This window comes from Varanus komodoensis, unplaced genomic scaffold, assembly GCF_004798865.1.
Source record: "Varanus komodoensis strain SLA01 unplaced genomic scaffold, ASM479886v1 scaffold6_2, whole genome shotgun sequence".
NCBI classification, from domain to species: Eukaryota; Metazoa; Chordata; class Lepidosauria; order Squamata; family Varanidae; genus Varanus; species Varanus komodoensis.
The window spans coordinates 886,318-900,153 of record NW_025336346.1 but is presented as its reverse complement, the minus strand read 5'-3'; the positions used below and the strand labels follow the sequence as shown (position 1 = coordinate 900,153).

The following is a 13,836-nucleotide window of genomic DNA, read 5'->3' as shown; positions in this document are numbered from 1 at the left end:
AAATGGATAAAACACTCAGTTGTCTTTTGATTTGTCTCCTTTATTTACAAATACAGTTCTCCCTTCAACTATGTCATGGGTAAAGCTGAGCTAGTGGCAATGGAAGGAACTCTTGTATATCTCTTTACCTTTTAACGTTTAGGGCCTAAGATTTTGGTGTGGTATCCACCCACACAAGAAGGCAGATGCCAGCAGGGAGTTACTCTGATGGGAGGAGAGTGGCCCACCCTAAACAGATAAACAATGGAAAAACGCCAAAATGGGTTTCTACAGTTTCCAGAGATGAGGCAAGGATTTTGCAATAAGACATGAACACGCCAAAATATATTTCACTGAACCACTGTTCCCAATAAAATGATATCTGCAATTCTTAATTACAGCTACAGCATGTTCAAAGGCTGTCATGAGTACTAGTTAAAATGCAAAATGGTGCAAGCCCTATTATCTATATCTGGAGCAAAGAATCTGCAATGTCCAGCCTGATTCCATGCAAAATGGTACACATGGAAGGACAGGGTAGCACATAAATAGATATGAAATGCTGCAAACTTTGTCCACCTCTGACAAAGGCTTTGATTTTTCCTGTTGGTCAAAGAATATTTACAGAAAAAAGGTTCCCCACCTGTGTTCTACATTAAGGCAAAAGCAGCTTAAGACAATATAGCTTGCAGGGACAGCTAAAGATACAAGAAAAACTAAGTTCAGAACTGAAGTTAATATACTCAGAGAATCTTTAGAATAACCAGAGGTATTATTTCTTCCACCCGCCCTTTAAAAAGCATCATCTAGTGCCATTTACTCTTCAGGTTTACAATCCAGAGCAGTAACTGATTCATATACAACACAAAAAGATGTTCAGCAGACCATTGCCACAGAAGAACATTCCACATGTATGCCACAAACACGGAGCGGGCAAGTGTCTGGACCCATCCCCCACTACCTGACGCACATCAGAGATGGAAGTAGCTCTGTTTTGTTGATCTAGCTTTGTTGGCTCTTCCTTTTACTGTTATGTTGGATGCAAGCTTAGCATCTTGATGCAAGCCAAATTATTGTGTTGTTTAGAAAATATTTTGCATAAAACCACTTTCCACACAAGAATAAGAATTAATAGAAGTGAGGTGACTGGCTTAGAAGTAGCAAATAAAATGCAAACATCTTGAAGTTGACTATTAAACAATGTCTTTAATATATTAGAGAGTAAGGAATTACGCTTGCATCATGAACCATAAATAAAGCTGACCTACTGCTGCAAAAGCAGTCTACACCAGGTTCCACTGAAGCAATACAGGCTTTGAGCTGGAAAAAGTTGCAACATGAGCTGCCTAGGGTTCTGGTTAATTACTTTAAACACCAGCTTGTTTCTTAAAAATACAAGGGCGGTAAACTTCCCCCCGTCATTGTTCTCATGCATAAAAACATAGGCTATCACATCAAGGTTAGTGCCAAATGTTACCCTGAAAAGCTAATATTCCCAATATTAGCCTTCTGACCAGCTTCAGATAGCTAAGAATACAGCTTCAGCAGCTTTTTATCTATTTGTGCTATGTTACTATTACAGTGTGATGACAACTGATTCACAGCCACTATCTGCTTTTGGCTGAGAAATAAACAAGAACCCTTTATTTAGTCAACCTAGTTCTAGCATTATGAACTTTAGGAATGTGCATTTTTATTATACATACGACTCTCCAAAAAGCAACAGAACACAAATCACAAGGGGGCTTAGGTTATATAGACATTGAGACTTTAGGTGCTTGTTCCTTAAGGAAGTAATAAGGTTAAAACCTCAAGCCTGTTTTCCAAAGGCAAGAACAATCTCTTAATAAAAAAGGGATTTCCCTTGGTTCCAGCACATGTCTTACTAGCATTCCAATCAAATACTTACATGAAAGAAATACAATTACAAATGGATCTAGGGACTGAAGACAGCTAAAGTTGAAGGGTTCAACTGCGTACTTTTGATATAATCAGTGTTTCGCTACTGGCCAAGCAGAGCAGAACTCAAATCTGTGCCTGGTCATTGATGAGGCAGGAGCAACATAAGCAAGAACGGAAAAAGTAATTCCTTGTTCAGTGACTGGCCATGTCAATCTTCTCAAAAGATCTTGCCCTCTAGTGGACAGAGGAGAGTATTTCAGTGTCTAGACCACTGGATGGAAACATGTAGGGAGAACCTTTTCTGGAAGCTCCCTCTATTTTAACCCAAATAACTAGAGACTGGTAGTTATTCAAATGTTTTAAATCTGAACCCCAGCAATGAAAGAAGCTTCAGGACATAATCTTATACCAATATTTCAAGAAATATTAAGAGACAATGCTTAAAATATTTCCAGAGTACCAGCTGGTAGACTTCTAAAAATCTTCCAGAGCTGTCAATTTCAAACCATCCTGCACATGCTTCTGCCAGTAAGTTTGGTTAACAGCTATATGTTTAGAAGCTTAGTCTCTGACCCACCCACAGGTGGCATGCCACAGCTCCATCATAACTGAAATGACATCAGATGAGACCTTGCCCGCAGCTCGGTAACTCACATAAATTCTGATCATGTTTATTCTGGCTATCCATCAGGATACACTGTAGGTATTAAACAGAACTTATTGAATGCCAATCATATGAAGAATGTCAGAACATGGACGTCTGCAACTCTTCCTTAAACATGCCTTCGAAGTGGAGATCTTTAGCCATGAGTTCCTCTTCAACATCCTCTAGTGCCCATTGATGGTCAGTCAGTTCTAGAGCCTCCCATTCCGTCTGCAGTGACAAAGAAAGAGCACTGATGGGCCAGTGGAAGTGCATCGACCGCCTGCTCTCCTACTTTGAACACTGGCTGGAGAGGGCTTGCTAAATGTTCTGCCTTCATTTGTTCATGGTGGTGTCGACTCGGAACCTCACCACATAATGCTATGCCATTTGCAAATGAGATTTTGGTTGTGTTCATATGACATGACACCCCACCCCACCCTGCAAATAAGTGATGCAGTCGATCAGCCTTATCATGGATTGTCTCCACCCCACTCCTTGCCTCATGATCACTTTCCAGTTAAAAGAAACAACACTGAACAAGATATTACTTCCTCATTTTATCTATTTCCACTTGGTCCACAAAGCAAGCATCATGACCAGAAAGGTCAGAGTGAAACAAGCTGTTTCATAATATTGGTACTGAGTTACAACCTATAACAGAATTCCTCATATTTTTCCAGCTATTTTTATACTATAAGAGAAGACAAACAACTAGCATGTGATGTGTTCTCATGCAGGGGTAGGAAAAGTTCAGTTGAGGGCTACATTCCCTTAGAAATAATCAGTCAGGAGCCTATGCAGCGCTGCTGTGTGAGGCCACCCCATTTCTCTTTCTTTCTGACCCCCACTCCCCTGCAGCCTCCCTCCCCAGTGGGCTAACCTGGTGGAGGACCACAGGAAATGAGGCTGTGAGCCCAGCCATTCTAATGCACTGGTTTGCAAAATTTCTGCCTTTGGGAAACCATTGTCTACTGTTCTGCTGGGGAATCAGTGCAATGCTTTGTGCATTCGAAGGACAAAAAGGCCTACTTCTTATGAAAGTGAGAACTGGGAAGTCTGTGCCTGGGCTATGCACCATATCTATCTAGAGATGGGGGCTCACATGAGTAAATGCTGCCCAATACAAAAAGGGTTCTAACCTACCATTCTCCTTGATGTGGTAGTTTTTGATGTATGAGGGACTCCTCTTTGCCAGCATTCAATCATATAAACCTCCATTTCCAGTCTGCAAGCCACTAGGCACACCTGTTGAACCTCACTGCTGTCCTGCATTAACCGAGTGTGTCACAGAACTCACCTACTTGTGGCAACTACACACATCAGTATCTTGTCTGCTATCATTCATCTCAATCACAGCTCCACAATAAACTTCCAAAGACTCTCAGAACAGTTTGAAAACAGAACAGTGTTTTCCTTCTCCCCAGTAAAGGCTAGAAAACTTTTTGGCATACATTTCTAACGCATGTGTTTAAGAATGACCGTTTTTGTAGGTGTCTTTTGCTTTTGAGGTACTTCCCCTGGAGATTCACAGAATGGAAACAGAACATGACATCGGAGAGGCTCATCGCTGCAGCTGGAAGAGAAGACTCATACCTTAAATGCTTTATTTGTATCAGCAGGCATGGCCATGGCTGCTCCTGTCATCTGCTCCTGCATAACTCTGGACTGATCTGCAGCTGCAAATGTGAAAGAATGGTTATTCTGCATAATGGCCTCCCTTAACCCAGTGTCCCCCCAGATATGGCAGACTGCAACACCCATCTTCCCCAATTAACAAGGCCAATGGCTGCTATTAAAAAAGAGTATTAGCAGGGGAGATTTTCCAGAAGATGAGCAACAACTGTTATGCTCTCAAGACAGGTAGCGAAATATCCCACCAACTTTCTGCAAATTAAATAGAGGGACAAAGTAGGAGGCCCTTGGTAAGTAGGTTCAATTATCTTCAGCTCTGATGGACAACAAAGCATTTGTCTTGTTATTAATGAAGTACGTTATAGTTTGCATTGGACAGTAATGCAAGTAATTGAGTCAAAGCTCATAAGAAACACTCTTGCTATCTCAAACAAATAGGGTTACTAACAGGAAAGGATCTCCTAGGAGAGAAAACCAATGGCATTTTACCTAGTTCAAGAAAATCATGTTGGGATTATGACCAACTCTTGCCACTTAATTATTTGCATTAAGTCCACTGAACTGAGCTACAAGTGAATATTAATTGAATGGATAGAGCATATGCTATCAGTCTAAGGCTACAATCCTTTGCATGTTTAGGTAGAAAAAAGGCTTACAAGCTGTGCTTGCTGGGGCATGCTGTGAGTTGTAGGCCCATTAATATAGCAAACATGTAAACAGCAAAACCGTACCATTATCTTGACCAAGGATGAGGGTATAAATGCTTCGAAGTCCAAACACATTTAGAAAGTACCAAGAGGCAGAGCTTACCCTAAGAAAGCAAAAATATTCAGTGTCACTTAAGTACATGAATGCCTAACGACTGTATAGTAGCTTTCTCAGTTTTAATATGCTTTCCAGTGTCTAATAATAAAAGACTCTTACCATGATGCATCCAAAGTAAGCAACTCAATACCCTGCTGTAGCATTGGTTTAAAACGCAGTGTCAAAGGAAAGGGGACTTTTGCTGCAAGAAAAAAATGGGTCACAAAACAATTATTATATAGCACTAATTTTACGCAGTGCTTGACAAAGGTATATAAATCAAGACAGGTCTTTTCCATACAGAGCTTAGAACTGAAATGGATGAGCAATGTCACATGATTTGAGCAAGACAAAGGACAGTATCTGTTTTGGATACAGGTGGGAAGAGGAGAGGTATAATGAAGAAGGGACACAGAGAAGGTGGTCAAAGTGCAAACAGAGTAAGGCACCCCCCAAAAGGTGTTGAGAAATATACTTTTTAATACAGCTTAGAAATTTGCTATGCCATAAGTTTTTAGATGCTTCTCAGAAGGAACAGTGTTCTTTTCTTTTTTTTTGCCTCCCGCATGAGATGTTCTCTTTTGGACAGAGTGCTTGCCAGATGAACAAAACATCAACCCCAGAAGGCAAGGGGCATATTTCAGTATGTTTTACATGTAAAAAAGGCCAGATTCAAATTATGGGATATCCAAGGAAGACTAGAAAAGGCTCCTCTTTCAAATTCTGGATATTTGCTGCCAGCCAGTGAAGACAATACTAAGATAAATGAAACATTGGTTTGCTTTGGTATAAAACAGCTTCTAAATATGTACCAGCCAAAAGGAAAAATAAAACAACAAAGATGGAATTTTAATTTTTCTCTCCTTTACTGTTGCATTTGAGAAGCATTTCGAAATCACCTAAAAAGACAAAAAAATAAAGCTGCATCTGTTTTCAGTTTATCTAAAAGAACAAGACAATCTCCAATGGAAGTGCACAAGACCTTCCTTTCTAAGGAACAGGAGGAAGTAACCCCCATGCACCCCCTCAATAATCTGCACAAAGCAAATATTATTGCTGCATGGGGAACCATTTGACATTTGATTCAAAATAGGATCAACTCTGTATCTTCTGCCTACAGATGAGAGGCATGTTAGGATGATGAGAAGGGAAAGAGTAGTTATTGGAAAACTTCTGCCTGAAGCTCTGGCACAAGTATTTCCTTTTGTATTTCTTGTGGTTACTGTATGACAAAGACTGGAAGAGAAAACTCTAAGCTGGCTGCAGCAAAGCCTAACTCTGGGATTGCAGTTCTGAAGAAGCACAATTAAAGTAATAGTGTAACACAGCCTCAAGTGGACAATTATTTTTGGGAGCAAGGTAACCACCCACAGTTGCTAACAAGTATGAATTCCAAGCTAACACAGTGGCCTCGGTGTGAGGTAACTTAGGATTTCCTTTTCAGAAACAGAAGCTGCCAAACACGTACTTGCTCAAGTCCACTATTGCTCAGACTGCACATAATCACCAAGTACAAGGCAAATTCTCTGAGAAGGTGATAAGCAAACTAATGAGATCCAAGGCCTCCAGACCACCCAGGTTTAGATTCCTAGGCTGCAACTCACTTGTGACAAAGCCTGAGAAGGTCATGGTGATCCACCCACCAATCAGAATCATAGGCAGCACATTTGTTACATTCCCTTTCATCATATCTGTCAGCATGGTAGGATCTGCAAGGTAAACACAGTTCAGGTGAATACATAATATACACTGTCTGATCCCTTTGATTTTTAAAGCCTTGGAGTATGAATAAAAACACACCAGAGAAAACCTGCTTGGCACTATTGATTACCCTGGTTTGATCTTCCTTCCAATATTTAATTTTGCTACTGAAACATGGTTGTAGCATTTAGGCCTACCTGTGCTCTTCTGCTTTTTAACTTTATAATACATACCTATGACCATCAAGGTATACAGTTAATTCATTCTCAACAGGTCACAGGTTCTCCTCTCAGCTCTGCTTCCTTTTAAGCACATGAAGCCAGCAGACCCTTCATTCTTAAAGGCAGGATTCAAAAGTGCAGCTTGTTCTCAGCATCATGCTCACTTCTGTTTGGCAGTCCACAGCCCCGTGGCACTGGTCTGCAACAGATCTGCAATCCTTGCAACACTGCCTTCGGCAGCATCAGAACATGGTAATATACAGTATGATTACTCCAAATGACAAGAACAGATGGGAAACTGATGCAGCAATCTTTGTTGTTTAATGACAACCATCAGAGGAAGCTTCCAGTGACTGAGTATTTCAAACTGCTTAGAGATTGTAGTACTGTAGGTTTCGATCAAGGACATTACAGAGAAACCTGTGCCACTTTTCATTAACTTACCACATAGCAAAATCAGAACACAGTTCCAGATTATCTTTAAGTATTTTCAAGAACCATAATGAAGCAAAAGGGAAGATTTATTATGACATGCAAAAGGCTGTGCTAAGATGCTAACTAGACTTCAAGTCTCATAACTGTTTCTAAGCACATAACCATAGCAGCTATTCTAATTATTGCTCAGGTTTTAGATGACATAAATTTATCATAAAAGAGCAAAGCACTCTTAGAAGGCTTGTTACATACCTGTCATTGGAGAAGGCGGCACTACCTTCCTTTTAGTTTTCTTAAAGAAACCATCATCAGGATTATTGAAGTAATACTTCCTTGTCAGAAAAGACTGAAAAAATGCAAATTCTAATGATGAAGAGAATTGAGCATGCATTTCCAAGTTAAATACAGTCTACATCTTTTTAAAAGAATTGGGGTAACAGATATATTATTATAACATATTTGCATTTCAAACTAGCCTCCCTGAATTCCTAAACAGTTATGGATTTCAAGGAAAATGACAATGGTGGTATATCCAATTTGGAATCAATGGGGTTAAAAACTCCTTACCCTTAGCACTTGAGCTCCTTAGTTTCATTTTCCCTAGTGCTGATGACATGATTTAGACATATGATTTCCATACAGATGCAGCAAAACAGACAGCATTCAGTCAGTCAGTCAGTCAAGGAGCAATACAAGCAGAGAATTTCCTCATTTCAGAATACTAATAACAATGAAGCATGGCAAAAAAATGGTACTGAGAGCCATATGATATTATTAAGAACTATGACATTTTGCAAAATTCTAATGAACTGAAATGGTGACACTGTAATCCAGGTGCAGGCAAATTTCTTGGGTTCATCTGCACATGTGGAAATTTGGAAAACTGTCTTGGGCACCAACACAAAAATGGGTGTACAACAGATGCAAGTATCAGTCATCTATCATCTTCATTTCCCAAGGCATCTGAGGTCCATGCGCAGCTGAGCCATCCAGGAGGAAAAAAGATGGGAGCAGTTAGAAGCCTTCACTTTGCTTTGACATGATCCCAGCTACCAGTAAGACATTTTATTGTTTAAAAAGTGCATCAATTAACAAAGCAAGCCAATTGAACTGAGAGACTTTTGATTATCCAATGCAATGGAGATGTTCCTCATTTTCCCAACTTCCCATCCAGCACATTTTACTAGTCAGGGTTTTTTTGCGGGGGGGGGGGGTACTTCAGAGGAGTAGGAAAGGAAGCTGGAGAAGGCAGCTCAGGATGACTTTTATCCTGATCTCTCTGGTTTCTTCCCATCCCTGCCCACCAGAACACCCCTTTTCAGAGGTTGATTTTCAGCCAGAACAGTTATTTTCATGCCAGTTATAAAGGAGGAGGGAGAAAGGTCAGATTTCTGACTCTCCCTTCTGTTGTATGAGAGAGTCAATGTTCCTAGCACAAATCCTGCCTTTGGCATGCTAACCCACTTTCGACCAGAAGGCATCACATATTGACCATGTATTGCCTTGGCAATGCATTGATTCATGTGGATATTAATAGACTTTATTATTTTATTTCTATACTCTCAAATAGCTAAAGCTCTCTGGGAAGTAAACAACAGTTAATAAATTCAGTAGCTGCTTAAGGTAGACACATACAATGTAAGGACAAGGTTGTTATAAAGACTGATTACTAAGTCTTGGAATAATTGAGGTTTAACCTTCCTATACTGGTTAATTAAACACATACACAAATGACCAAGTTTGCACACAAATATTCTCACATACATGGAGTCATACCTGCTTTGGAATGTACTTTCCATTTTCTCTGAGAACTCTACTTCGAATCAGAACTTGGCTGGAAGAAAGAAACCATCACTGGACAGGTGAAATAGGAAATAGCCTAAGGATGCATATCCCTGCACAAACACTACCTGTTGCATCCATGTAGAAGATAGCCTTATAACAAGGTACCAACTTTTAGATGAATTTTAATTTTTAGAGTAATCTCTACATATTTCATCCTTATAATGGGAAAAATAGTGTAACTTAAAACAAATCATAACTAATAAACATACACTAACAAAAAATGGCTATATAGTCTAGTGGTTAACTGAATCAAATTTTTGGGTTAAAAGTTCCAAACTTGCTATGATCGCCAATGATAATAGCTAAACATGACCCACTATAGATCACCCCTACAAATTTTCCTGTTTGGAAATCAGTGTATTGTTTTATATTTTTCACTTATAAACATATGTTCTCTACTTTGAGAGTGCATACCTTGTAGTGACTGCAAGGTTCCAAGGTATTAGATGTGAACCCAATGCATATTCATGCTCAGAATGTTATATGTTACATTATAAAAATATAATGCTATAAAATCCTATAATCTCTCTTTATATAAATGCAAGTGGTTGACTAAAATATTGCTTAATTTAAGATACCTCAATGATAGATATAAATAACTTTCAGAGACTATTATTCATACCAGCAGTAGTAACGCTAAAATGAATGTGTAAACTTCTCGGTTATATGTACAAACTGATAGTCCATATGATGCAAATACAATCATTGTTATATACCCTTTTTATGGAAAATTCCCCCAAAGATCTTAAGCAGTGGGTAGGCTTAGAAAGGAAATGAAGCAATTATGCTTAAGGTATCCTGGGCCTAAGCCATGTAAAGCTTTTAAGGTAATAACTGTTATTTTCCATTGTGTTGGCAAACTGAGACCTGGTGCAGCTGTTGGTGCTCACCCAATCTCTTCTATTTTCTGGATCATGAAAAGTTTCTGGAGATTCTTCAACAACCACCCAGTGTAGGGTGCATAATAGCAATCCAGTATGATTACAATTAAGGTATGACTCATCAGAGCTACCTTCTTAGGAATGGGCACAACTGGTGTCCCAGCCTCAACAAGGCAGAAGAAATTAGGGCCATTACACAGACACCCCAAAGCAAAGCCAGGTCTAGGAATATTCCCAAATTTCTACACATAAATGCATGCACACACCAATATATTATAGCTCATCACTTTGCCATCCAGTAAAGTCAGCAATAAAAGAATAGGGAAAGGTGTCATCAGTCTCTAGAGCTTTTAATGATTAATGTTAAGAGACAATAGCCAAATACTCAGTTGGAAGCATCTTACCTGTCAGACACTTGCTCTTGAGTGAGCTTTTTGTCACTTTGAAGCAGGATAGAAACATAGTGGCGAATCATTCCCACAAAGAAGGTTATGAATACTATGGGAAGCACAACCCATAGTCGAATATTGGAATCCAGTAACAGTTCTGGCTCACTCATTTTTAAAATATTATTCTGGTCAAATGTATCAGCTTCAATCTGTAATATCCATACACACAAAGTATGATGCAACAATTGTTAAGTCTTACAGTCAAGAGTATAAAAGATTTCTAATTGTCCTCAACTTTCCAAAAATATTGGACCACCTGTTGTGTTACTAGTTAAGCTCTCTTTAATTTAAAGCAAAGTTTCTCAACTTGGTGCTCTCCAGATGTTTAGACTACAATTCCCAGCATTTCTGACTTAGTATCCCAAGTGGAGCTGATGACCAGAATAATTGAAGGGCACCAGATTGAGGAATACAACACCAATAAGCCCTAGTCCCAATTCCAGACCGTTAAAGCTAACTCCACAAAAGCGGACACTTCTTACACTCACATGTTCCTGGCAATGTAAAAAGGCAAGACACTGGATCTATACAAATCTTGAAAGACCAAGGCTGTAAAAGATAGCAGTCTGAGTGCTTGATTAAGACAGAAAGAGGGGAGGTTGGAAACTAAGGAGCTGCCAGGCTAAGATACCTTCAGAAGTAATGCTGGATTTGAGCAAGAGCTCAGTCCCAGAACCTTGTTTTAATAGGACCGTTGAGCTAATAAATACAGACAAGCCACGCAAGCTTGCGTAGACGGCCTTCTCCTTGCCAGGAAACAATCACAGCAGGCCTCCACACACCCAGAATTAAAGGCCTCCGGGTCATGGAGCTTTGGAGCCCCGGCCCCTCTCTTCTTCAAAATTAACCACAGAAAGAGGGAAGCTGTTTCACACCCCCCTTCAGCTGAAACACAGCTATCAGAGCCACCCCACTCTTCCGCCCCTCGAAGCGGGAGGGGAGAAAGAAGTCCGAGACCTGGCTCTGGAGAAAACCCAACAACGCCCGACACCTCTTACCACACCGGCCTGGTCCCGTTCACTCTTCCGGGAACGACGAACGACGCTTTTGCCAGGCGCCCATCGGCAGGGGCGTCACGTGCTCGGCGAGGTCATCGCAGCGCGCCCGGTGCGGTGCTGCTTGGCGGGAGAATTTGAGTGAGGCGGCGCTCGCGCTGGGGCTGTTGTGGTCGCGCGGCAGCGGTAAGCGCTGAGCGGGCGGCGGTCGCGCGACTGCTCTGGTGGAGGGCGGCGGGGGGCGATGGTGCTTGCCTGCGCCGGCTGCCCTGGGAACCTCGCCGGGCGAGGGCAGAGTTTAACAGCCGCTGACTGGCCGAGGGGTTCTGCTCAGTCCTGTATTGGTAGCTATCTAATACTATACTTGGCAACCCCGTCCCTTCTAGAAATCTTTCGCAACAGCTCGCATAATCTCTAACCATCAGTCATGCTGGCTGGGGCTTTTGGAGCTGTAGTTACAAAGCCGCAGCGTCTGTCAGGCTTCTTCCAGCTTAATCATTAAAAGTCAAAGTGCATTATCTTCCTTTGCAACTAGTCTTTAAAATGGTGAGATTCCAGCTTATTCGTTGATAAGCAACAATCTTCAGGTAATAAGAGCCCATCTTCATATTTATTTGACAACAAGGTCATTGCAACCAGTGGGGGGAAGGTGTGGCCAAGTGTGTTGAGATTACAAATTAGGGTTGTAATCAAGCAGAAAGTGTTGCCCCTACCTCCACCCACCCTCAAAGCCAGCGTGGTTCTTTCTGCTTGGGCTGGACTCCAAAGTTGGCAAACAAGAACTGGCCTAGGGAGATGGAGTGTTCTGGGGAGAAGCAGGGCATCACCATCCTACTTTTAATTAGCTGAAATAGGCTGTCTAAATATTTTGGAAAGCATGTGAATGCAATTCTAGTCTCTGTACACCTTCCTCCTTCCATTTGTTGCTCATGACCCTCCATGGTTTATGGATAAGCCACACTGGATTATTAATTATCACTATTTGTTAATCTTTGTTAATATGTTGTACTGTGGTAAATTGTTTACTACCTCAGTAGGTTATTTGCTGTTTGCATACTAATAATAAGACATCACTAGAGCATGGTTCCGTCCACGATTTCTTTCCATTGCCAAGTTATTTGCAAAGTCTTAAAATAAAAACATCTCCCCATCAGTCAGCATCTTAATACTTTTCTCAATATTCCTGTAATAGGAGACGTTGGTGGTTGTTGCCATGATTTCAAAACGGAAATTGTCCAAAACTGGAGCCTGTATGGAAAACCCGATAGAAGAATTACCAAGTATGTAAAGGAAAAACCATTTCTGGCATCTGGAATTCTTTTGGATAAGGACACCAGGCAGAGAGAATATCATTATTTTTGTAATGCCCAGGTCAACAGCAAGGACAAACATAGTTGTTATCTGCATTTCTTCAGCCCATTTCCTCCATATTATGTACACTGAATATATACAATTATTTGTGAGTGCACAGAGAAAATTGCTATATGAGTAATGTATCTACATTGTATATTTTGGATATTGTTCTCTTAAGTATGGTAATCTCTTTGGGGAAGAGTGAATTAGTTAGTTAGTTAGTTAGTTGTATTTATATGGCACTCTATAGCCCAGAGGCTCTCTGGGTGGCTTATAATAAAACATCTAAAACAATTTAACATGACAATAACTAACACAATTAATTAAAACCATATAAAACCAATAAAACAAAGCAATACAATCTACAATGCAGAAAATAAAATGCAAAAACTGGCAATGCAAATAATTAGATCCACGATGGAAGGAAGGAGCTGAATTTACCTTCCTGTGTTCTATGCAGGCGTTTATCTATACATATCCATGTATTCTATACATATGTTTATCATAGCAAATGTTCTACCTTCTGTCAATTGCCATTTTTCCTGAGCTTGAGGCACAAGAAGGAAAAGAGCCACCTCTCCTTTCAAGCCTGGAACTGGAAGGGTAGTGGAGTATATTCCAGAATTTATACCATGCTTCACAAAGCCTTAGAAATGTAATGTGACTATGGCAACATATTTCTATCAAAACGCCATGCTTCTATGAAAACTTAGATTTACAAAAGGCCTACAACTCCCAGCATGTCCCAGTCACCATAGTTGTAGGTCTTTTTACTGTCTAAATTTAAATAGGATTGCACCTGAAGTCTCTCAGATTTCTTCCATGCGTTCTGGAGATGATTCCTGCTCCTATCTCCTCTTAATGGAAGATGGTTGTAGCTCTTAGATACTGCACAATAGTTTGGAAGTATTCTTAGGACCTCAGGAACAGTGTGACAGAAATGAGCTTCAGTGCTACTACTGAGCATTGAATTGGCAATTATTCTTGACCTTG

General features: G+C 40.4%; 2 protein-coding genes across 3 annotated transcripts in view; one reads left to right on the top strand and one right to left on the bottom strand.

Annotated features, from left to right (window-relative positions):
* Window positions 1-19: 19 nt before the first annotated feature.
* EMC3 (ER membrane protein complex subunit 3) lies at window positions 20-11,511 on the bottom strand. 2 transcript variants are annotated; one of them, XM_044451567.1, is made up of 9 exons: window positions 11,494-11,511; window positions 10,451-10,644; window positions 9,097-9,154; window positions 7,573-7,666; window positions 6,568-6,672; window positions 5,084-5,165; window positions 4,891-4,970; window positions 4,121-4,203; window positions 20-2,755 (listed from the first exon to the last, which is right to left on the bottom strand). In XM_044451567.1, the coding sequence occupies exons 2-9, from the start codon at window positions 10,603-10,605 to the stop codon at window positions 2,627-2,629; spliced, it is 786 nt and encodes a 261-aa protein (XP_044307502.1). In that variant the 5' UTR covers window positions 10,606-10,644; window positions 11,494-11,511; the 3' UTR covers window positions 20-2,626. The 2 variants fall into 2 exon arrangements, with proteins under 2 accessions (XP_044307502.1, XP_044307501.1); XM_044451566.1 differs by lacking the exon at window positions 11,494-11,511 and adding an exon at window positions 11,453-11,470.
* Window positions 11,512-11,623: 112 nt separating this feature from the next.
* FANCD2 (FA complementation group D2) overlaps window positions 11,624-13,836 on the top strand; it is a 65,773-nt gene continuing 63,560 nt past the window's right edge. The window contains exons 1-2 of the mRNA XM_044451315.1: window positions 11,624-11,676; window positions 12,683-12,770. Of these exons, the coding sequence (XP_044307250.1) occupies window positions 12,704-12,770 (67 nt within the window). The 5' untranslated portion in view covers window positions 11,624-11,676; window positions 12,683-12,703. The remainder of the gene's footprint in view (window positions 11,677-12,682; window positions 12,771-13,836) is intronic.

Excerpts from the sequence above, each read along its gene's own strand:
- EMC3 (XM_044451567.1), bottom strand. The coding sequence starts at position 10,605 with ATGAGTGAGCCAGAACTGTTACTGGATTCCAATATTCGACTATGGGTT. Across the intron at positions 7,667-9,096 it reads GAAAGTACATTCCAAAGCAG|TCTTTTCTGACAAGGAAGTA; the intron begins GTATGACTCCAT and ends GCATTTTTTCAG. Across the intron at positions 5,166-6,567 it reads CTTCTCAGGCTTTGTCACAA|CAAAAGTCCCCTTTCCTTTG; the intron begins GTGAGTTGCAGC and ends TTTTTCTTGCAG.